Here is a 25,286-nt window from a genome sequence, read left to right as displayed (position 1 = left end):
TCGCAAAAAAAACAATCAGGATCCAAATTTTCTGAGAACACACCCAGTAATTTTCATTTGCAGTAATAGGAGATTGATTTTTTTTATATTTCTAAATCATGACTTTTAAACAATATTGGAGCAACAAGTATTTGTTGATTGCAATTCTTTTTTGCTTTGCCTGAACTACTTGCCAGATGGTTTTTGCTATGCTTCGACTAATTAAAATGCATTGCTTAATATTGCTTGCTTTAACTCATGCTATAGCTTGAAGAATTCTCATTTTATGGCATTTCTTAACTGTCAACTCATTATCCTTCTTCTTTTAAAAGTTTTTACTCCCCTCTCCTCCTACCCCACTCTAGACTTCAGTTCAATTCACTGCAGTGGTGATGTAATGGTTTATAGACACATGTGCTGCTCGGTGGTTCTTCAGATTCACAAATGTTGCTGATCTGAAAAGAGAATTCCAGACACTTTTACAAGCCTGTCTCATCTGTGCTAATTTTAGAATAAGTGTGTTGAATGAAATGTGCCTAAAATTGCTTATTAGTCATAGTGATAGGGATCCTTTTTGTCCTTGGGAAACGGATAGTTTAAAAGTATTTGTAAAAGTATTTTAGTGTGTCTGATTCAAAAAAAATATAGTTTGTTGTTTTAATTTGTAATAGAAAGTTGAGATTTTTTTAAACAAATTGAAATTCAAAGTAAATTTGAATTTATATTATGCAAAGAATTCTAAAACAGCCTGAAATAGAAAAAGAGATGGCTTATTCTTTCAAGAGTAGTTACAACATTGAGTTTTTATATTCAGTACACATATTACTGCATTAAACATTCTTATTCGGTTGTAAATGCATTTAGTTTATGCGCAAAAAATGAGATCACATGGCATAAGTTGCCAAATTACTGGTTGGTTTAAGAGAAGGATTTTTTTATACTCAGAATTAGAAAAATATAAAAATTATAAATTATCGGCTAATTAAGCCAGAACTATTAAGGTGCATGTTCTGAGTACTGCTTACTAGTTGAGAAATTACATAATATAGCTTTCAGAGTGTAAAGAATTTTGAGTATTGTGTCAGCTGTTACACATAGTATTTTGGTGTTTCCTTTTAGACAGCTGATCTCTCAGAAGATACTGTATAAACAGCCCTATTCCCAAATAAAAATGCTGAGTGAAGCTATTGCTCAATTCATTCTATTTTGTCGAAGACTTAAATTTGCAGAATTCTTTTTTTGATTAAATTATTATTGGCATATAAATAATAGCCTATTTGAGCAAGCTATATATTTGTGAATGAAATTAGGCATTCTTCTCCAGGAGGAAATCGAGTTCTTATTCACAAACAATAGATTCTGACAAATACAAATGGGATTAAGTGTGACTTGGTATAATAAATCTAAGCCTAACCATCCTTTTAGACCCTGCAATAAGGTACTGTTGCCCATTAAAGTCAGTTGTGTCTTACAGTCTGCTGGCTCTCTTGCTGTAACGTAAGGTCCTTGAAATAGATGCCGTCATCAGCCTCAGACCCCAGGCGTTCAAAACACATGACAGAAGATGGTGGAAGAGAGTACAGCTATTCATGTGGTAGGCGTGGTTATTGTATCAGGACAGACTGTCATAGGCCAGCAACTTTTGAGTTAAAACACTGCAGCTGTTCCTCTTCCTTTCCTTACATTTTTCTTCTCCCACCATAAACTCACTCATTCTTTTTCCCATAAATATTTTGTATAGATCCAAGGAACAACAAAATGCACCTTCCTCCTGTAGCAGATATGCCCTTATTACCTATTTGAATAGGTTTCAGTGTTTTACTTCTTTTGTTTTTTTTTTAAAGGCAACGGACAACCAAGGCGTAGATCCGTCCAAGACTTGACTGTTACTGGAACAGAACCTGGTCAGGTAAGACTTAACATTCATATGCTTTGCATTTGAGAAATAATGATAAGCAGAAATCAAGAATTAACTATAATATGTTCTGCAAAATTAATTTTATGAGTTGACATAAAATTGTGGTAGAGAAGTTCACATTGGCACTGAATTTAAATACTTTAAAAAGAAAAAAGCATAGATGCTATTATTAATTTAACTTGAAGGACAGTTTATGAAAGTAAATTTAAACTGCATAAGAAATTGCTCAGTATCTCTATGTATGTTATAAAGTATTCAGAAAGAACTCTTTGATTTATACTTTAATAATTTGTAACTACCATTGTTTCTAATGGGAATGAATATTTCCCCAGCAAGATGCCACTCCTCTTGGAGCACACAGGGCATTAGCATATCTATTTGGCATAGCCACCAGATATATATATTTTTTGAAATATCCTTAAGAAAATATTAAGCAGGTGATAAATTCTGGAAAGGCTTTTTTTCTAATTTTCAAAGTTTCTGTTCCTTATATTTCTGGCTGTTCTTCCAAACTCTTCCTGTCTTATTATTATTGCTTCTCTTTACACCGTCCATCCAGACAGTGCTATTTATTCAAGCCATTACTCACTAGTGTAGCATTTTAACCAACCAGATATATACAAGTCACTCAGTCATTGCTTTTTTTTTGTTACTCAGATTAATATACTTGACCTATATAATGTATATCATGTCCTCTAAATGATTGAAGGCTAATTGTGAAATATGTTGTTTTCAGTTATACTAAAATAACTTTTATGAATACAGCATACATCTGAAGTAATAAAATTATCACATCATGGTCCATATTCATGCAAAATTTTAGCATCATATACTAAAAACAATGTTATTTAATTTATAATAGAATATTAATACTATTCATTCTAGAAAGTTGTTTCAGTTTTATAAAATACTTTAAACTTTAGAGATTCTTTGTAGTCTCTAATAAAATTTGAAAGCCTTTTTGGCCATCAACTTAACTAGCTTAATAAATAAAATCATTGAAAAATTTAAGGGATACATATCTTTTTAATATACTTTTATTGGTGCATTGTAATTATATATCATTATGATATACATGCACACAGCACAAGGGAGAGTCAATGAAGGAAACAATTCAAGTAATTCTCTGTGTATATATGAAATTATCAATACCAGTCTCAGTATTATGTATAGGAATGGGGGGGGGCAAGATGGGGTCCAGAGGGAAAGATATCTTTGATCCTTATTTATATCTGGAAATATTTCATTACTTAACTTACAATGCCTACACACACATATGTACATTGTTTTTAAAATATAAATATGCAGACACACTAATTTATTTATCATATATTTGTGGTATTAATGACTGATTCTTTATTTCACTTATTCAATATTAGTTTTCAGTATATTTATTTTTGTGAGACCCCAGAACTATTAACTGAAGTGTCTTCTTTTTCTTGTCCTCGAATTCTTAAAAGCTTTAATCAGCCCACTTACTAACAGATAGTTTGACATCTGGTTTTTGCTTTAATTCCGTAGAGACTTGATGAGCTCAGCCTTTCAAGCTCTGTTTACTATTGCCCTTGATATTCCACTTTCGAGAACCTCTAGCCAAATGTTCTCACTTTGATTAGGAATGAGAAGCTTGTCCTAAGATACATCAGCAGTGGCTGCTAGTGTGCTTTTCTTTAAACTCTAGAATGACATACAATAATTCAAAGCTAATCTCCTTATACCAAACCTTATTTCTCTTTCATTTACAATACCTTCAGCTGAGATAGGATACAGTTGTGGGACAATCTTTTTTGGGGGGGAGGGGGGTTGGGGATGGAACCCAGGGGCATTCGAACTCCAAGCTACACCCCCTGCCCTATTTTTTATTCTGTATTTTGAAACAGGGTCTCACTAAGTTACGGAGTGCCTCACTAAGTAGCTGAGGCTGTCCATGAACCGCGATCCTCTGGTTTCAGCCTCCCAAATGCTGGGATTACAGGCGTGCACCACCACGCCTGGCTGTGGAACAATCATTTGCATTAATTGTCATAGACTGCTCCAAAAGATTTGGTGCGAGGGAGAATATGATATGGTAGCTGATATATAATAATTGTACAGCCTGTTTTAGAAATTGATCTACTGTTTTAAAAATAATTATTTTGACATTCAAATGCCTAATGTCCACTTTGGATTGGAAATAACAATAACCCTATGTACCATGTAAAATATATACTTTTCCCCTGAAAAGTATGTGATAAGTGACCGTTACATTAAAACTTTTAAAATTATTCATGGAGATAATATTATTTAAAGAAGAAAATTATTCACAACATGGATTTCTAGAACTTGAAGGTATAGTTTTATCTATCAAAGCACCTGATTACAGACACTCAAGCAAGGTTTGTAAAAAGCTAGCCTGGCTCTCCCAGCTGGGCTGTGTCAATGTCCTATTGAAAGTACACTCCCAGAAAGCCAACATCAGACAAGGTTATGCTGAGACCATGGTAATGAAACAAAATAAATTCATTTAACCACGTTGTATAAATACAGACTTAAACAAGGTCTCTGCCCCCCCCCCCAGCCAAGCATTTCCCTCTTCTACCTAATATGAATGATTGCTGCTGCTTTATTGATTGTAGCTTTATCCTCACTCTGGTCTGTCTGCTTTATAGAATTGTACCTGCTGTTTACAGCAGCCAGTCTGAAGTAAACTCCTCAAGCCTAGATTGTATAATGGTTTCTTTCTAAAACCCTCATACACACCCCTTGGTGCCCTGTTGGGAGTGTTCTCCTTCACTGTAACAAATATTAAACACTACTCTTTCCACTGCAGATTTGCTCCCAGTTGTCTTTGCTGTGGAGCACTGTCAGTACCAACAAAGTTCAGTCCCCAAGAAGCTTTTTGGGTAAATGAGACTTACCTGGTCAGTTCTCTTATCAGTACAGTAATGACAGCTGCCGTTCGTTACACACTGGCTTTGTACCAGGCAAGCCCTTAGGATATATTATCAAAATCTTGACCCTATAAAGTGGGTGCTTTTTATTTCTTGATTTGCAGATAGGTACACTGAAGATTAGAGGAAAGTAACCTTAGGTTCCTTCCCTCTCGCACTGCCAATGACTTGTTATGACCAATTAAAAAAAAAATTGTTGGTGCATTTTAACTGTATATGAAGTGAAATTCTTAAGTGAAATTTTCATATATGCATATAATATCTTTTGTTCTGTTTCCTTCCCTGTACCTTACCTTTCCCTCCCCTGATTCTCCCCCAGTCCCTTTCACTACTCTCCTGGTTATGACCACATTTTAAATTCAAATCTGATCCATGGCAAAGAAACCTTACATTCTCTCATTCCACATAAAGCTGAATATAACCGGGCGTGATGGCACAAGCCTGTAATCCCAGTATTTGGGAGGCCAAGACGGGAGGGTCACAGATTTGAAGCCAGCCTCAGCAATTTAGCAGGGCCCTTGGCAACTTAGCAAGACCTTGTTTCAATATAAAAAGTTAAAAGGGTTGGTAGGGTAGCCAGGAGAGAGAATGCTCCTGGGTTTATAATCCTCAGTACACCCACACACACAAACAGAAGAAAACAATTGAATTTATGTCTATTAAAATAATTCTAGTAAATGTTAAATATTTTGTTTTCTGATGGTCTGCTTCATTATTTAAATAGATTTCATTGATGATAAGTTAACAGAATCCTATAATTGAGCAAAGCTACCTTATAATAAATAATGACATTTACTATGGTAATAAATTTTTACAGATGACTCTATGAATTTATTTTTTATATATGTAGTTGTACCTTTATTTTTCACTAAAACTTTGTGTTCTCAAGTATGCCTGCGTACTTCTTTTGGAATTGTATCCAGTCCAGATCTGTATTCAAGATTTCTCTCGGAAGAGCTGCAGTTAGTGAAAATCACAACTCCATAATGATGCAGTTGTGAACTGGACTCACTGCGTTTCTGTATGGACTTTGGAGTCTTTGTTTACTAGTCAAGTCTGTGACTTTGGGCAAGGTCCTTAATTTCCCTGAGCCTCAGCAAACAGTAACACAGCCCTTCTGGTTCTACTAATTCATGTTATGTGCACCACCTGGGATGCCTCCCAGAACTCTTGTACACTTCCTCACTCTCACGATGGAGTTACTGCTGCCCAGAAATAAGATGAAAAATAGCACTGGGAAAAGAATCAGAATACAACTGACATTCTAGTCTTTCAATGTCATGAGAAAAACATGTCAGGGATCATGTAATAACAAATTTCTATAGATGACTCTACAAATGTATTTTTTCTTTTTTTTTTCAGTGATTTTATTTTATTTTTGTGGCAATTATTTATTATTTTTTGTAATCATACATCACTTTGGAATACAAGACTTGAGAGGATATAAAAGCACATATCATCCAATAAGCCTTCATCCAATCCCCCTCCCATTCCCTCCTCCTCCCTCGATCCCATGCTTAATTGGTGATTGTTTTTGATATAATTGTTTACGTACCTCATGAGTTTTAAAGAGATTCCATACCCCCCCATCCCCTCCCCTCTGATTGGTCACCTTAATTGCTTCTCAGTAGGGCCCTTTCTACTACTCGACCTCCTCCTATTACCATTTTTCTCCTAGTTCTTGCTAATTAGGGGAAGCATCTGGATTTTATTTTCTGTGCTATTTCTCTGTGCATGCCGCATTGCAGGTTCCGATCCCACTCTTGACGGCCCCAGTAGTGGCCTGGCCACCCGGAGGACTCTAATCCCGACCTCACTGGCTCCAGCACCAGCCTTGCCTCATGGGAGGCCCCAATCCTGGCCTTGCTGGCCCCTGCACCAAACTAACTCCTCGGCTGGCTCCTCTCCCAGCCTCAGAGGCCCCAGCACCGGCCTAGCCTCATGACAGGCTCCAATCCCGGCCTCGCTGACCCTGGCACCAGCCTAACCCCTCGGCAGGCTCCTATCCTGGTCTTGCAAGTCCCAGCTCCATCCTTGCCTCACAGCAGTTTCCGATCCCAGCCTCACTGGCCCCAGCACCGGCCTTACCCCTCGGCAGAGTCCGATCCCAGCCTCAGATGCCCCAGCACCAGCCTTGCCTCATGGCAGGCTCCGATTCCAGCCTCGATGGCCCCAGCACTGGCCTAACCCCTCGGCAGGCTCCATTCCCAGCCTCGGAGGCCCCAGCACAGGCCTTGTCTCACAACAGGCTCTGATCCCAGCCTCACTCGCCCCAGGACCGGCCTTGCCTCACAGCAGGCTCTGATCCCAGCCTCGCTGACCCCAGAACCAGCCTTGCCTCACAGCAGGCTCTAATCCCGGCCTCACTGACCCCAGAACCGGCCTAATCCCTCAGCAGGCTCCGATCCTGGCCTTGGAGGCTCCATCACCTGCCTTGCCTCATAGCAGGCTCCCATCCCAGCTTTGCTGGCCCCGGCACCAGCCTCACCCCTCGGCAGGCTCCAATCCGAGCACCCTCTTCACCCAGCATGTTGTCCCACGTTCCCAAGGGTTTGTGGTGGTAGTATTCTGTCTCTGAGGTAATTTCTTCAAAAGTTCCAGGTGTATTACGTCAGATCTCTGCTTCCCCTGAGTACTTGCCACTGCCAATGCGACTGCATCCACCATTTCAAATCTTTCCCAAGCTCTTTTCCCATAGTACGTAATGTCCAGTGTTCCTAAGCATGCGCGACAGTAGCATTTGGCCTTTGGGTTAATTTCCTCAGAGGATCAGGGTGGGTTGGATCAGATGTCTGCCTCTCCCAAATCTAAGCCTCCACCGCCATTTTGGCTACTACTACAGCCACCACCTTCCTCCTACGTCTCTGCTAGACTCTCTCCTTATAGGTGATGTCCAGGATTCTTAATGATGTAGAGAAGCAGCAGTCCTCCTTCACGGGGAATTTTTCCAAAAGTTCCAGTTCAGATGGATATGTTTTGTCTGCATCTCCAATATTCTAGCTGCCACTGGGGGCCATCTTAACCCCTCTCGAATATTTTTTTTTAATAAGAGAAGAGAGTATGTGTGGTTTTGGGAGGATGTGGGATCAGGCACTCGGTAGCAATGAAAATTATTTTTTTTCTTTCCAGGTGGGAGAGGGGTCTCCTAAGGGTGCCCCGCCCACATAAGCCCACCCGCCTGGGGTCTGGGCCTTGTGGCCTGGACCTCCTGGGCCTTCAGGTAGGGGGGGGGGTCGCCTAAGGGAGCCCCGCCCGCACCCGCCCACCCTCCCAGGGTCGGAGCCATGTGGCCCGGACCTCAGTGGCCTTCCAGGTGTGTGTGTGGGGGGGCACGCCCCCACCCACCCACCCTCCTGGGGGTCAGGGCCATGGGGCCCCGACTTCTGGGGCCTTCCCGATGTGGGGGGGGTCGCTTAAGGGAACCCAGTCCACGCCCGCCCACCCTCCCGGTGTCAGGACCATGTGGCCCAGAACTCTGGGGCCTTCCAAGTGGGGGTGGTTGCCTAAGGGAGCCCCTCCCATGCCCACCCGCCCACCCTCCCAGGTCGGGGCCATGCAGCCCAGACCCCAAATGTATTTTTTCTTATAGATTATCCTTAACAGACTTTTAACACATAGCAAAAGGGATATTATATATATATTGTTACTACTTATTTAAAGTATATGATTTGTTATAATTTATGCATTTTAATTTTGTACATCCTTTAGTATAAAAAAGTTTCCATTAAAACTGTAAGTCAGAAACTTAGCATAATAATTGTTAATCCTGGTTGATAATATACTTTTCTACCAGATAATTTAAAGACCATATAAGAATATTAATATATTAATATTAAATATTTTAAAAATTTCCTTGTAAAGATCTGTAATGGTACCAGAATTACACGGAACATATATCTTTGCATTAGAACATTTTTAATAATGTTGTAATAATACATTTAATTGTCTGTGACTATCATGATGGACACAGTACCAATGTAAATGCACATTACCACTTATACCCTTTTTTTTTTTCTGGTACTGGGCATTAAACCCAGGATCTTTCTACCTCCAAGCTATACTCCAGCCCGATTTTATTTATTTATTTATTTATTTATTTAGCAGTACTAGGGATTAAACCCGGGGCATTCGACCTCCGAGCTACTCCTCCAGCCCGATTTTTTTATTCTTTCTTTTGAAACAGGGTCTCACTAAGTTGCAGAGGGCCTCACTAAGTAGCTGAGTCTGGCTGTGAACCTGGATCCTCCTATCTCAGCCTCCCAAGTACTGGGATTAAAAGCAGGTGTCACTTGGTGCCTGGCTCCAATTTCTTTTTTATAAATATAGAGGAAAACTTCTGGTCAAAGTCCTGTTCTGGAACATGTCACTGAAGATTTGCCCCTGCAGTTTAAATTTGGCTTAGTATTCTTTTGCTGCTTTAAATTGCTGTGTGACAAGTTCTGTATTCTTGTAACCACTTTCATATCCAATCCTTGTGGTAAGTCATGTTTATATCTCTTAAACTTTGCAGTTTATATCAGAATAAAGTAAAGTAAGAGTTAATGTCTTGAAGGGAGATACTAAATGGTTTTAGTAGTTTGAGAGCACTTACAGCCATCAGAATTTTGCCGATGATTCTTAAAAAATAGCTACTATAAAATAAACTTTTTTCCATTTTTGGTTGCAGCTACTAGAAAATAAGACTTTTTCCGTTTTGGGCTGTAAGTGGTAGTAGAAATTTAGCTACAGACTAGCTGCTTGCTGGTTTTTTTTGTTTGTTTGTTTGTTTGTTTGTTTTTTACTTATGCCTTTTATTGTTTAGATATTGAAAAATATAGTCATAGGTTGTATATCTTTGGTTTTTCATGTAAGCATGCTAACATCCTAACATACTGTTTATTAAAATATACATTTCTTGAAACATAAACATTTATATAATTTATGGATTTAAATTTAACTCTATATGGCTTTTCTTTATCTTTAAGCAAAGACATTTTGAATCTTGAGCTGAGAATGTTAGTCTTACTTCTTAGTTTTATAATAAGCTATAGGAAATCAATAAATGGAACAAGTGAATCAAGACATGCTAAAGGCACCTTGGGAAGCAAGAGGTGAAAAGAAACATGTGGCAAGAAATTCTCTTGGGAAGGATTTAAACTTAAATAGTATGGTAATATCAGGTCCACACATCTTGTTTCAATATTATAAATGTTCAATTTGCAATTATTTTACCTTATTTTTCCAATATATTAAATCCATTCTTACTAGTCTGGAGATGTAATTCTTACTTATATCTGATTGAATTATTCATAAAAGACATTGCTATTCCCATATTGTAAATGCATTTATTTCTCCTTTTAAGAATGTTAAAATAAGAAATGATGTATAATAGAATTACAACTATGAGCAAACTGGTATACTCTTCTTAAATCAACTTGCTTTCAGACAAAGAAGGTTAACAGCTCAGTGACAATTTTATATTAGTACTTGTTTTATCATTTGTTCTCTTTGATGTATATTTCTTATATACCAAAGATAAATAAACTTAAGCAGCAGTCTTACATTGATTGGCACTTACATTAAGTGCCAACAACTTGTGCTGTGATTTCATTCATTGAGAATTTATGATTATTGTATACTTAGCATCTTCCTAGATACTGAGAAGTATAATATAAAATTCCTCTGCCCTTAAGCAATTAAAGGAATGAGAAAGAAATATAAAGCATTTCATACCCAAATTAAGTTTATATAGGAACTGACTATAAATATAACCTAAATTCAAAGGAGGAAGAAAATTCTCATGATAGGGTTGAGTCACATATACTTTATAAAAGGATTGTGATTTTAAACTAGGAAAGGAATTGTTAGGTACTACACATCTCATATTCGCATTTTGTATTTACAACCAACGTATCTGACATTTAATGACCATTTTTAAGGCTGTGTGTGTGTGTGTGTGTGTGTGTGTGTGTGTGTATGTGTGTGTGTAGTATCGGGGATTGGACCCAGGGGCATTCTAACTCTGAGTGACACCCCCAGCCCTATTTTTTTATTCTTTCTAATTTGAAACAGGGCAAATGATAAAAGTGTATAACTCTGTAATTTCGAAGGGCCTCGCTTAGTAGCTGAAGCTGTCTACGACCACAAACTGTGATCCTCCAATCTCAGCCTCCTGAATGCTGGGATTACAAGCGTGTGCCACCAAGCCTGGCTAATGAGCATTTTTATTGTGTCAAGATATTTAATGTACATTATTTTGTTTGATTTTTATGACCTGAGTTAATGCTGATCTCATTTTATTGTCGAGTCTTGGAAATTACATAACTTACCTAAAGCTAGCAGAACAGAAACTCAAATCTGTGTTGTCTTTCTCCAAGGCCCAACTTCTTACCTATTACTGCTTCTCATACACATTTTTCACATGAAGAGCATAAGGTGCACAAGTTCACAGAGCTTTAAGTGACCAAATCGACATTTAATCCTAGGTATGCAAAGTGTTATTGGACTGAATCATGTGATAATAAATTTCTACAGATGACTCTACGAATTTATTTTTTATATGTAGGTGTACCTAAAACTTTGTGTTCTCAAGTATGCCTGCGTACTCCTTTTGGAATTGTATCCAGTCCAGATCTGTATTCAAGATTTCTCTCAGAAGAGCTGCAGTTAGTGAAAATCACAACTCCATAATGATGCAATTGTGAACTGTATCTATTGAGATTTTCCCTTTTACTTTGTTAATATGTTGAAATTAATTAGTAGTAGAATTCCTAACATGAAATGAGTGAGCTTTGAATTTTTTGGATATACTCAACATTTTAAGTTATTTTTATTGATTTTATATTGCCAAATTTCATTCATTGATATAACTACTCCTAGGACTTCTGAAAGTGAGATTGGCTAGCAATTTTTCTTTCTCATACTGTCTTTGATAATTGATCAGGTTTTACTAGCCTTAGAGAATAAATCAGGATATATTTCCTTTTTATCTCTTTTTTTTTTAATTGGTGCACTGTATTCATACATTATAGTAGGATACATACTTTTGTAGACATACATGCACACTTTTCCCAGTCAGCCCCCACCCAATCCCCACCCCATTCTCTCCCTATCCCTCCCTCCCATGCTTGGCTTAGTAGTTGACATCTAGTATTATGGCAATTTATCTAAAATTAAAAATGATAATCTCACATAACAGTTTCATTTGTCTGATACCAAGCTTTTGGTGACTTAAAGATAACATTTCAATATTTCTTTTTGCTTTCTTTCTTACCAGAGAATTTTTTTTCTATTTTTTAGGTGAAACTATCATATATTTATATATTTATTTTTCAGAAAAAAATCTACCTAATATGGAATATGGACTCTAGGTACCCAAAACGATCTTGAAAAAGAACAAAGCTAGAAGATATCTTTTTATCTCTTTTTTAGAAATTTTTTCTGAACATTTGGTAGAATTTAATTTGTAAAACTATCTGAGCCAAGTATGGTAGCACATTCCTGTAATCTCAGCTGTTTGGGAGCTTAAGGCAAGAGGATCCCAAGTTTCAGACCAGCATGGGCAACCTATCTGAAAATAAAAAATCTTATTTTTAATTTTATCTAATAAAATTGTTTTTTTATTTTACCTGAAAAAAAGTGGTAGAATATTTGCCTAGCATATACAAAGTCCTGGGTTCAAACCTCAAGTACTGCAAAATGTGTATTCATGTACATATATATGTATAATTTTAATCCATTGAGGCTTGGAATTTTCTATAATGGAAATTTGGAGAATTTATTTCATTTTTTGCATATTTGCTCATTACAATTCAAATTTTCTTTAACTTATTAGACACAACATTTTTATAGTATTTGCTCAGTTTTTAAAATATCCTTTACTATGTGGGGGGGTTGTAGTTTGTTTCTTTTTCTAACTAAGTTAGATTCTTAACTTGCATATTGTTGGTGTTTTCAGTTTTCTTTTTTACATATTTCAAATTTAATTTTTTACCCTAAGTGCCTCATTAATTGGATCCCACAAGTTTTATCATAATTTATTTTAAAATTAAGTTTGAATATTTTTTAATTTTTGTTTTGGATTTTTTGACCAATGAACTAGAAGTATCTTTAAGTTTCTAAACATAAGGGTGTGTGTGTGTGTGTGTGTGTTGCCGAGGGTGGAACCCAGGGGCTTTTCTACCTCTGGGCTATAGTCCCACACCTATTTTATACTTTATTTGGAAACAGGGTCTCACTAAGTTGCTGAGAGCCTCGTTAAGTGGCCAAGGCTGGCTTTGAATCTGTGCGATCTTCCTGTCTCAGCTTCCCAAATGCTGGGATTACAAGCGTGTGCCATGATGCCAAGCTTAAAAAATAAGATTTTTAAAGTTAATTTTGAAGTCAGTACTAATCATAATTACATTGTTTTAACTTATATGGATTTTTTTTTTTTTTTTTAGATTTTCTTCATGGCTGTTGTGTGATAGGCTCATAAATATTTAAATTTCATTTGTTTTTTTATGCAGTTCAGGCTGTGTTTTATTTTTTGGTCTGCATTCTGTTTCCTTTCCAGAGGAGTATTATATCTCACCACTATGATGGATATGTTCCTTTTTCCTTTTGTTTGGTTCTGCTTTTTACTTTATCTATTTGAACTATAAATGCAGCATACAAATTTCTGATTATTATATTCTGGATTAAATCACTTAATATTTTATCTCTTTCTCTGGTAGTTTTCTTTGCCCTGAAATATATTCTATTACTTCACTATAGGTACTTAACTTTATTTGGAGTAGTTTTTTGTTTGGTTGGGGTTTTTTTTTGGGGGGGGGTTGTGGTGCTGGGGATGGAACCCAGAGGCCTTCTACCTCTGGGCTACACTCCCAGACCTATTTTTTGTTTTATTTGGAAACAGAGTCTCACTATGTTGCTGAGAGCCTCACTAAGTAGCTGAGGCTGGCTTCAAACCTGCAGGATCCTCCTGTCTCAGCATCCCAAGTGCTGGGATTACAGGTGTGCACCACCACACCCGACCGAGGTAGTTTTTATCTGGTTATCTTTTTTATCCTTTAATTTTCTATTTTTCCTTTGTCCATGAATTAGACATCTTATTTAAATGCAGCATTTAATTCAGCCTAACTATCTGATTTGGGTTTTGCTTTCACTTAATAACTGTATAGTTTAATCTGTTTACATTTGTTTTTTTTTACTGGTAAGTTTACTTATTCTTAGTATGTGCTTTCCTTTTTTTTCTCCTAAGTATTTTCTCACTTTTTTCCCTTTCTTATCTCCTTTTGAATTGAATAAATATAGTTTTTATTTCACTATTTTACTGATTTCAGAGTTATGTATATCTTTACTCATCCTAAGCAAGAATGTTATTCAAATTTTTATTTATATATTATTTTATTTGTTTGGTAATCTTATAAATGAGTCATTTTTATCAGTTAATATTTTCAGTATGTAAATTTAAGCCCCTATCAATACTCCTGATAATATCATAGCCCTTTCATCAAGGAAAATTTTTTCTTCTTGCTAAATTCATTTATTTTTCTATGAACCCTATACAAATAGCCTGAAGCTAGTTTTATACGGTATTTTTAGTGTGCTTGTGTTTTGCCTGTGACCTGTCACAGGAGGTCAGATGTGGGATTTTCTTTGTGTTGGCATCACCTCAAGACTCAGAAAGTGTTGGGTTTCAGAGCATTTCTAATTTCAGGTTTTTGGATTAGAAAGCTCAATCTAGCCGGGTGTGGTGGCGCACGCTTGTAATCCCCTCACTTGGGAGGCAGAGACAGGAGGATCGCGCAGGTTCGAAGCTAGCCTCGCGTGCTGGCTTGGGAGACCCTGTTTCCAAATAAAAATGTAAAAATAGGTCTGGGAGTGTAGCCTGGAGATAGAAGGGCTTCCAGGAACCCCAGTACCACCAAAAAGAAAGCTCAATCTATAATTTGTCTTTTCTCACTGTTTTTTTATATACTTCTATTTGTTTTCTAGGGGTTGACTATGTATATTCCATGTTATACTCAGAAATAAGTTTTTCTCTTACTTTTTATATCTGATATTTTTTGTGGTTGGGATTTGTTATATCTTCCATTGACTTTAGAAATTTTTTATGGATGTGCTGTATATACATTTTCTACCTCCATACAGAAGAGGGACTATGAAAACAGATTTACTGGCTATCTGCATTTCATTTATTTTCAGTGGTACTGGAAGCCCTTCTACCTCCGGGGTACACTCCCAGACCTATTTTTATATTTTTATTTGGAACTAGGGTCTCTTAAGCCAGTGAGGCCGGCTTCGAACCTGCGCGATCCTCCTGTCTCTGCCTCCCAAGCCTGGGAATTACAAGCCTGTGCCACCACGCCCGGCTCTTCCCTCAATTTTAGCTTCAAGCAGAAGTTTCTCCAGCCTTACTACCATCCTCCAAAGGCACAGGGCTTTCTTTCCTGTTCCTTTGAGTGCAGCAGACAATCAAAATAAGAGTTCTAGGCCATAGGTTGAACTCCCCAGGGCTAGAAGCATGATCTCTTCCTGTTCTCTTGATCTTGCATTATTTCTGGTCTGAAGAGTATTTCTCTTACTTTCTTTGAAGAAGCAAAATGTATGAGTGCATATAAATTTTTACATATATGTAAAATATCCTTAGAGGGGTTTTTTATAATATTGTTTCAGAACCTTTACTAATAGAAATGGAAGTCTGTCTTTTGTCTTTTAATGGAAATGTTCTGTAGTCATTCCTTTTTTAATGAAAAAAATTTTTTTTGTTTCCTTGTCATTTCTTCTGCAGGTAAGCAGTAGGTCATCCAGTCCTAGTGTCAGAATGATCACTACCTCAGGACCAACCTCAGAAAAGCCAACTCGAAGTCATCCATGGACCCCTGATGATTCCACAGGTGACAGTCTGGTTCCTCAGTAGAATGGGAAACTGATTTCATCTTTTTATGTGCCTTTAGCCCTGTTATTACTCTAGCTTTTACAAAGGCAAGCATTGTATAGTAGTTTAGATTTTCATATTAATAAAATCAGCTACATGCCAGTAAATTTTACAGTGTTTTTTGAGTGCTATGACAAAGACTTCCTTGACCTCTGCAATTTTTCTCCCAGATACTAAACATATATTTTTCAAATAGTTTAGTTTTGTTTTGTTTTTTACTACTTGAGAAGCATATTTTATTGGCATTGCCCCAGCACTCAGAAAATTTCAGGCTTCAGAGCATTTCAGGTTTTGGGTTTAGGAATGCTCAACCTGTAACGTGTACACATTTGTATTAGAAATAGAAACTGAAAAGTTTCTTGATATTTCAGTTTGTGGATTTCCTATTATGATCCATAATACTCATGGTTACTTTGGTCTGTGGTTTTCCTATTATAAACCATCCTCCTGAATGATAGTAGTAAAGTCATTATCTTTTAAATAACTACAACCAGAAGAATGGTTAAAGTAACCATCATCTCCAGATTGGTCTTTTCTTTTAAGGATATAAGACTTAGAAAAAAAATCTGATTTTTGCCCTTTTGAATTATTTTTTACTGATAAGGAGACTTTATTTCAGTAACATAGACCTTTAAAGCCTTGCATCCCCAACATTGAATGACTGACTTATCGTAATATTAGTATTAAAATCTACCTGTCTAAAAGTAGTGATAGAATAATTTAGTTATGGACAAAAATAAAATGATGTGCTATAGTGAAATAAACTTCTCCCTAACATTAAGAAAATACCTTACTAAATACTCATCAACATACGTAAATTAAAATTTTTATTTATATTTCATTAATTCAGGGAAGATGATCTCTTAGACTTTGGAAAATTAAACCATTTGGGATTTTACCTAAGATCAACTAGGTTATTAATAGTGGCAATTAAACTGAACCCTAACGGTCAGCTTTCTATCTTCACAAACTAAAATAAGACTCAAATATTTATAAGTATTTGGCATGGTTTAGTCAAGTTTATAATTTAATTTAAAAAATTAACTGAGTGGCTCCTCTTCTGTGTCATGTAAGATAAAACTATGTTTAGCTACAGGCGTACTCTCTAGTTTTAGTAAGTTTAAATATAGTAATGGCAAAACTCCCAAGTTTCATCCCTATCACAGCTCACCACTGTTCAGCATGTGTGTTGAATCCATCATAGATGTGCTCCCACCCCCCAGTGATAGACAATGAAATGGTCTTGCCAGATTTCACTACTAACATTCAAGTGATAGCAGCTCTTTTTGGTTCCCGAACCAAGGGAGTACTTGCCCTGGCATTATGGCATTTGTGCAGGTCCATTATGCAACTGGGCAGCTCCTGTATTTCAGCCTAGATTGTTCTAGATTTGTAAATCATCAACATGGCAGATTATCAATTTATGCCAGTAAAATTAAAAACAGGTTGTTTTAAAATATCTTTCTTAACTGCTATCTATCCAATCATGTGTTGTCCTACCCTCTAACCCATCTGTTTTTTCTTTTCCAAAAAATTTTCACAAAATACCAAAAGCTAGAAGTCTTACCTAGGTCCCAATTGCAATATCATCTGAATTTTGTCTTTGCCATAAAACATATTCCTACAGTAATTTATCCCTGATAGAATAAAATATAGGGAACAAGTAGATTAAAAGACTACTACAGACCAAAGGAAAAATGATGAATGTAAACATAAGTTTAAAGACCTAATTAATAAGATTTTAAAATTTTTATTTATTTATTTTTGTGGTACTGGGGATTGAACTCAGGGGCATTCTACCTTCGAGCTATACCTTAGCTCTATTTTTTATTTTGATTTTGAAATAGGGTTTAATTAGGTTGATGAGAGTCTCACTACTTGCTGAGGCTGTCCTCAAACCTGTGATCCTGCTGTCTCAGCCTTCCAAGTACTGGAATTACAAATTTGCACCACCACATCTGGCTAGATTTTTTTAATTTTAAAGAGAGGTTTCTTTGTATTTTCAGAGAAACCTAAGAGCATAACAATTTAATAATCAGACCAAATAATGATTACTTTTCAAGTTTTTTGTAGTATAATAGGAATGAAGAAAGATATACAAGCTGGGGGTGGTGGCACATGCCTGTAATCCTAATAGTTGGCAGGTTTGAGACCAATGTACAGCAGCTTAATGAGACCCTGTTTCAGATTTTAAAAGGCTGGAGGTGTAGCTCAGAGATAAGAGTGCCACTGGCTTCAATCCCCAGTACAACAACAAAAAAAAAAAGAGAGAGAGAGAGACCAGTCTACCCACCCACTACCTAGAGGACCTAGTAAGAGGAATACCTAGACCTAGTAGAGAGAGGAACTCACTACAGAGTGTCTCCTGTGCATAATATTTTACAACACTAGACCTAAGATGTGGCTCATTTCATGTAATCATGATTATAGAGTCATGATACACATTAATAATAAACTCATCATGCTGAATAATAAACTAAAAAATTTATAGTACAATCTAAGTGTTTTGTTTGATACTGGGAATTGAGGGGCATTCTACCTCTGAGCTACGATTCCAGCCCTATGTTATTTTTATTTTGAAACAGGGTCTCACTAGGTTGATGAGAGTCTTACTACTTGCTAAGACTCCTCAAACCTGTGATCCGCCTGTCTCAGCCTCCCAAGTACAAGGATTACAAGTGTACGCCACCACATCCGGCTTTAAGTGTTTTAATAATCAGGAGAGAAATCCACTAAATGAGACCTGGCATAGTGTGTGTGTGTGTGTGTGTGTGTGTGTGTGTGTGTGTGTGTGTGTATTTAGTCAAAGCAGGAAAGGTATGAGAAGAGAATGTATACTTATAAAATATAATATGGTAACAAGTATTTTGTTTGGGGTATCAGATGAGAGATTTCACTTAATTTAATCAAATCAGTGTGACTCTTGACATTGAGAAGACGGTTATTTTGCTTAGCAGTTGAAACACTAAAAAAAAAAAAAGACAGTGTTTTATGGAGTAACCTTGCCGTTTGTTTTTATGAATTTGTGAATTTTATGAATACTCCTTACCAAGTATTGCAATTAGAGACTAGAAGTTCAGTTTTAACTTAGATATAAATGAGAAAGTTAAATCCTACTTCTTGGTTTTAGGGGAAAAAAAGATACTCAGTTGAAGGACCTTAAGAGCCAGGTGTAATTGTGCACACCTGTAATCCCAGTACTTGGGAGATGGAGACAGGAGGATCACAGGTTCTAGGCCAATGCTTGGTAACTTAGCAAAACTCTCAGCAACTTAAGAGACCTCGGCTCAAAATAAAAAGAGCTGGGGGTATAACACAGAGGCAAATGCCCCTGGGTTCAATCTCCAATATAGGAAGAAAGGGAGGGAAGGAGTAGAAATGTTAAATTGAGGAAACTTTTAAGATAATTTTTTTTCTGTCAAGTCAAGCATTATCATTTTAGTCAGTTTTAGTTTTGTTCAAAGCATTGTTTGAATGGGGAACATAGCTTGAAAATACTGTTGGGGGTGGGGAGAAGGCCCATGAAAGAAATACATTAAGTGTGCTTCTTGTTTGGCACTTTAGAAAACATTTGTGTTAGTATATAATTTTAGGATAAGTACATAAGGCTCCACTAGGCTGTCTTTCTCTGTGTCACTCAATTATTTAATAAATTCTACTTTGTCAATTTGAAATAGACTTAACTATTTAACAGTGCAATTTTTCCTGACTTTCCATTTAGTATTAATAATTACCACCATCATGTATGAACTTCTAAGTTTATACCAGTGTCACATGGTGTTCCTTTCAATCCATTATCTCATTTGGTCTGTTTTATTAGCTGTAGTAGTTACTTGCAGGAACATTCTTAATGGCTCTCAAAAAAAAAAAAAAAAAGAAAAGAAAAGAAAAAGAAACCTAAAGGTTTAAAAAAAAAAAAAAGCTGTTTGTTCGAATAGTTTGACAAAACTGACTGGTTGTTTAAGCAACCTAAATGTTCTTTCCCTTTCCCTGTTTATCCCAGTGTTGACAGAGTTGGCCCAGCGGCCTTCTAGTAAATTTAGCATGATAGCAAGAAAGAGATGTGGAGAGCAGAGCATGGTAGTACATGCCTGTAATCTCAGTAATCTCAGTCTTGGGAGGCTGAGAAGGGAAGATTACCGATTCAAGGCCAGCCTCAGCCAACTTAGCGAGGCTCTCCACAACTTAGTGAAATTGTTTCTTTTTTTTTTTTTTTTTTTTTGTGGCAATACCAGGGATGGAACTCAGGGGCATTCTAGCTCCTAACTACACCACCAGCCCTATTTTTTAGTCTTTTTATTTTTTGAAAGAGGGTCTCACTGAGTTGCAAAGGGCCTCACTTAAGTAGTTGAGGTTGTCTGTGAACCGCGATCCTCCAGTCTCCACCTCCCAAATGCTGGGATTACAGGTGTGCACCACCACGCCCAGCCTGTGAAATCCTGTTTCTAAATAAAAATTAAATTGGTGCCGTGGTGCTGGGGGTAGTGGTGCACACCTGTAATTCTAGTAGTTGGGAGGCTGAGAAAGGAAGATCACAGGTTTGAAGATAGCCTCAGCACCTTAGTGAGACTCAGCAAGTTAGCAAGACCCTATTCCCAAATAAAAAGTAAAATAGGTCCAGAGATATAACTTGGAGGCAGAGTGCCCCTGGATTCAATCTCCAGCACAACAAAAACAAAAAACAAAATCAGTTTGGAAACATAGATTGGGAGTAGGATTACCCTGGGTTCAATCACCAGCACATGAGAGCAGGGAAAAAAAGAGAGAGAAGGAGGGGGAGGAGAGGTTGATTAGGTAGGATTGTACATAAAATATAAAAGTCATATGTTACTGTTTTTGTTTTTAATTAAACATGGGATCACAAGTGAATGTATGTGGGGGCCTCGCTAAGTTGCTGAGGCTGGCCTTGAACCTGTGGTTCTTCTGTTTCAGCCTCCAAAGCATTGGGATTACAAGTGTATAACACTATGCCTGACTGGTCTTACAAGCTTTAACATACTATGTTCTATTTAGTTTATAGCCAACTTAACTTGATTATATCTTAATATCTGTAATTGGTTGTCCTCCTTTTACCTTTAGAATTTAAAATTCTAGAATTCAAAAGCAGGCCCTTTTCATTACCAATAGAAATAACTTTTGTTTTATATGTTATTTACTATTGGGGGGACAATATCTTATACATGCTTTCTTTCTTGTTTATAGTTATTTATGACAGAAAATAAATAAAACACGTACTTGAATTTCAGATACCAATGGATCAGATAACTCCATCCCAATGGCTTATCTTACACTGGATCACCAACTACAGGTAAAAGAGCACTTTCATGGTGGAAGTTTACTTTTTTATTCTTAGCAGTTTTTCTTTGATGTTAGCAATTATGTCCCTGTTCATCATTGTATGCTCATTTGTTTATACTTATTAATTGGCCTACTTAAACTTTAGAATAAAATCAAAATGAATTATTTTTAGTTAGTACAGATTTAAGATTGGCAGAATCTGATGTTTTTATAACAGTCGTCTTAAAATAATTCCATATCTTTGTTCAATACTGCTGAGCATAGCATTTTCATCTCTAATTTTACTGAACTAAAATAAAATATTCCTATAAAATTATTCCTACTTAATACATTTTATGATTCATTCTTATGTTCATAGTAACTGATGATAAGGGTAATATATTTCAGTACCTTCTTCTGAACATGAAAGCTAAACATCTCTTGGGAGCAGACATGTTGATGCACACCTGTAAACCCTACTACCCAGGAGGCTGAGACAGAATCTCTCAAGTTGTAGGCCAGCCTGAGCAACTTTTGATAAACTTTCTTAAAATAAAAAAATCTCTTAGTATGATACCATTTGGCAACCTGAAATGTCATGTAAGACTTCAATTACTCTAGTCTTAGTTCTCTGGAACATGAGAATATTAAAACAGCAAGTGTAATTTAATTTCTGAGTTAACTCTGACAAAACGATACCAAAATTTTCTGTGGCATGTATAACACTTATTTTTAAAAGACTGTTGCTTCAGTGCTACAGAAATATATCACAGTCTTTCTTATCACTCATCTTAGCTAAATACTGAGATTTAATTTATGTTTTAACATTTCTGATTTATTTTCAGCCTCTAGCACCATGTCCAAACTCTAAAGAATCCATGGCAGTATTTGAACAGCATTGTAAAATGGCCCAAGAATATATGAAAGTTCAAACAGAAATTGCATTGTTATTACAGAGAAAGTAAGTTTTTTATGAATAAAAATAAAAGTATACTTGTAATTTGAGTTTAAAATATATTAAGATGGCAATGTTATTTGAAGAAAAAAAACTTCTAGAATTTGTCATTATTTTCAGCTTGGAGATTTCTGTTAAGTTTTAAGCACACTCTGACTAATTTTTATACCCCCCCCCAAAAAAAAACCTTTTGACTAAGAAAAATAAGCTAGTGCAATATGCCCAAATGTTTTAAAGGTAAAAGCTGTTTAGATTTATTCCTATTGAGATTTATTGTTTTCTTAGCCATAAGTTAAATGATTTGGTTTACAAATGTCAAGTTGAACTTTATCTTAGAAACATTTTTATATATTCTTTCCAGATCTTTCAGAGTAGGATTACTCATCACAAGGTTTTCTTTCAATTCTATAAGTGTTTTTCTGGGGAATTTTATACCCATACATGTTTTTCTGAGAATTATACAGTTGCTTTTCTCCCATTTTTAAGAAACCCAATCTAGTTTTTACACTACTTTATGCATGGTTCTTAAACAACAAAAATCTTCAGTGTTCCTAAGCATGACTCTCATGAGATTTTATATTTATAAAGCTGATTTATGAGTGTAACTAAAATCAAATGTTGTAGGAGAATATTATGGCAACTATGTGTATATATGATAATGTGATTTCCTTCTATGAATTATCTAAATAAAAGTTCTTGTTTTACAAAATAACATGTGAAAAGTTTTGCTTCAAAAAACAAAATATTTTTATCACAGTTTATTGACACAGTAATTTAAATAAAATCAACTTGGCTTTTCAAAGGTAAGCCTAAATAGGAAATTAAATATTACAGTCTAGAAATTATAAAGGTAACTGTAGAACTACTGGCACTTTGTTTTGGTGGGTGAACCCTACCTTTTTTTTATTAATTTTTTATTGGTGTATCGTAGTCATACATCTTAATGTAGTACAAGATGGTGGAGCCATACATTGAATCCTACATTTTATATTTCATATATTTAACCTATGCTTTTGACATTTTCAAGCATTTGAAAGAATAGTTCTATACTGGAAAAAAGCAAATGATAGAAGTGGGAGGGCATGAAAACTATGACAGTATTAATCAGTTCTTAAGTACTTCCTTTAAATCCAAATATTAGGAAGTTCTTTAGTTTGAGGAATTTTATCAGTTATTTATATATAGTAACCTCACTTTAGTAACTAATACTTAATATCTCTCCCAAATAAAAGGAACTAAGCTTAGTCAGACTTTAAACAACTCTTTCCTGAAAATGTTTGCAAATAATGGGTGTTTTAAATGTGGTAGTTTGTATTGTTCTGTTTAAAATAGTAAGTTAGAAACCATCTCTTTTAATTAGCTTGCAAATGCTCTACTAGCTAACTCAATACTGTAGTTAAGATTGTGACTTCAGAATATGAATAAGTCCACAAGCATCAAAGGAGAATGTGAATTATTAGAACTTTAACAGTCCCGTAACCAAATAGAGACTTTTTTCTTCTTTCCTGCACAAAAAGAGGCTATCAATTGAATTTTTTGTAATTTTTATTTTAATACTTCATCTACTTTATTTATTCTCTAAGTAATTACTTATGGGAGAATTGTGATATTTGTATGGTTAACACCAGACGAGTATGTGATAGTTTCCATTCTGGTCCATAATTACACTTGAGTAGTATACTTAAGATACAAAATGATAGGCTCAGAACAAAAGTTCTCATTAAATGAGTTTCCATCACCAACTGATAGATATAAATTTTTCTATCCTTTGTAATATTTATTATGTGTTTTGTTTTTAGGCAAGAACTAGTTGCAGAATTGGACCAGGATGAAAAGGACCAGCAAAACACATCTCGTCTGGTACAGGAACATAAAAAGCTTTTAGATGAAAACAAAAGCCTTTCTACTTACTACCAGCAATGCAAAAAACAACTAGAGGTCATCCGAAGTCAACAGCAAAAACGACAAGGCACTTCATGATTCTCTGGGACCCTTATATTTTAAAATACGCAAAGAAAGACCTTTTTTAAGAAAAGAAAAACCCTTGTGACAATTCAAATGAGTGATAGCTTTTCGGCGTGTTCTGAATGCCACCTGCCTATATTTACTGCATTTGTTACATCATTTATTTTCTTCTCATGGTGGATATTCATTTCCACCATCTCTTGCGTAACATGATGGCATCTATGACCTGGATAAGCAGTGGTTCTCGCCTCCAAAGCAGATGCGGTGAACTGTGGCTGTGTATGCATGCTCGTTGTGTGGAGGCTAGCCTGATAGACCGTGGGGTAGCAAACCAGCTGCTATGTGCAAACATCATCCTTTCTTCCATCTTAAAGGTGGAACCTCAGAATGATTTTGTTCTTGTATCTCATCTCAAAAAACTAATATTTTTTTCCCAAATGATGGTATACACCAAGTTACAGACAGGGTATTATAAATCTAGAGTAATTGGTGGTATACAGAAATATAGACCCTTTAGGGTTGTTTGTTGTAAGGGCTTTGATGACAACACATTCTTGGATCAGTACTGAATGTTAGTTCCATCTATGAAATATTTAAAGGTAAGTGGTGGCTGCTGTATTTAATAAAAGCAAGTTTACCAATTTTCATTAGACAAAAGTTCTTTATGATATATTGAACAAAATGGAGCTTTTTTAAGGCATAAAGACTTTTCATTCTGTGTGTATGCGTGTTGAAACTATAAGGCTTTTATGACTAATATTAATATCTCGAATGAAATTTAAAGGCAAAACAAATGATCTAGCATAAGTGATTATTTCTTCTGTAATGATTATTAGATTGTTCTACTATATATTTGGAAAAAAAAACTGAAGAGAAATTTTGGAAAATGGAATAATTGCTCCAGCAAAACGGCTTGGGATTAGAGTTCTTTATATAATACCCACAAAAACAGGCAGATCAGAAGTTAGTAAGGAAGTTAAAGATGTAAAAAAATGAACTTATCAAGTATACTACTTACCCTCAAATTGGAATAACTGATTTTACTTGCAAGCCAACCTGAACTGCCTGCTGCCTTTCAATACTTTTAAGAAAATTTCAACACTTATAAAGAGAATATTTATATTGTTAACAATAACTTTGCTACCAACCTTCAAAATAAAAGTAATAATAAAATGTCATTGAAATAATAAGCTATACAAGCTCTATTTTTTTCAGTTGGTATTAAAATAAATCACATTTTGATACCAATTCAAGAGTGTCTTATAAAATAAGAATGTTATTATTAGTGTTTTATTAAAAGAAAATAAAAAATGAAAGCATAATTGTTCTGCTCTTTAGAATTCTGTCATGCTTGTAGATTTT

At 35.8% G+C, this 25,286-nt stretch overlaps 1 protein-coding gene across 4 annotated transcripts in view; it reads left to right on the top strand.

Annotated features, from left to right (window-relative positions):
* Positions 1-23,939, top strand: part of MAP3K7 (mitogen-activated protein kinase kinase kinase 7) — a gene marked incomplete at both ends in the record, with an annotated part of 68,705 nt that extends 44,766 nt beyond the window's left edge. For 2 of the 4 annotated variants that reach the window (XM_080700672.1, XM_080700671.1), the window contains 5 exons: positions 1,824-1,888; positions 15,581-15,686; positions 20,974-21,035; positions 21,850-21,965; positions 23,759-23,939. In XM_080700672.1, the coding sequence (XP_080556798.1) occupies positions 1,824-1,888; positions 15,581-15,686; positions 20,974-21,035; positions 21,850-21,965; positions 23,759-23,939 (530 nt within the window). The remainder of the gene's footprint in view (positions 1-1,823; positions 1,889-15,580; positions 15,687-20,973; positions 21,036-21,849; positions 21,966-23,758) is intronic. The other 2 variants (XM_080700674.1, XM_080700673.1) reach the window with 1 other exon arrangement.
* Between the last annotated feature and the right edge of the window lie 1,347 nt (positions 23,940-25,286).

The sequence above is a fragment of the Muscardinus avellanarius genome (genome assembly GCF_963383645.1).
Source record: "Muscardinus avellanarius genome assembly, chromosome: 8".
In the NCBI taxonomy this organism is placed as follows: Eukaryota; Metazoa; Chordata; class Mammalia; order Rodentia; family Gliridae; genus Muscardinus; species Muscardinus avellanarius.
Note: the sequence above shows the minus strand (reverse complement) of the source record. Positions and strands in the feature narration are given on the sequence as shown.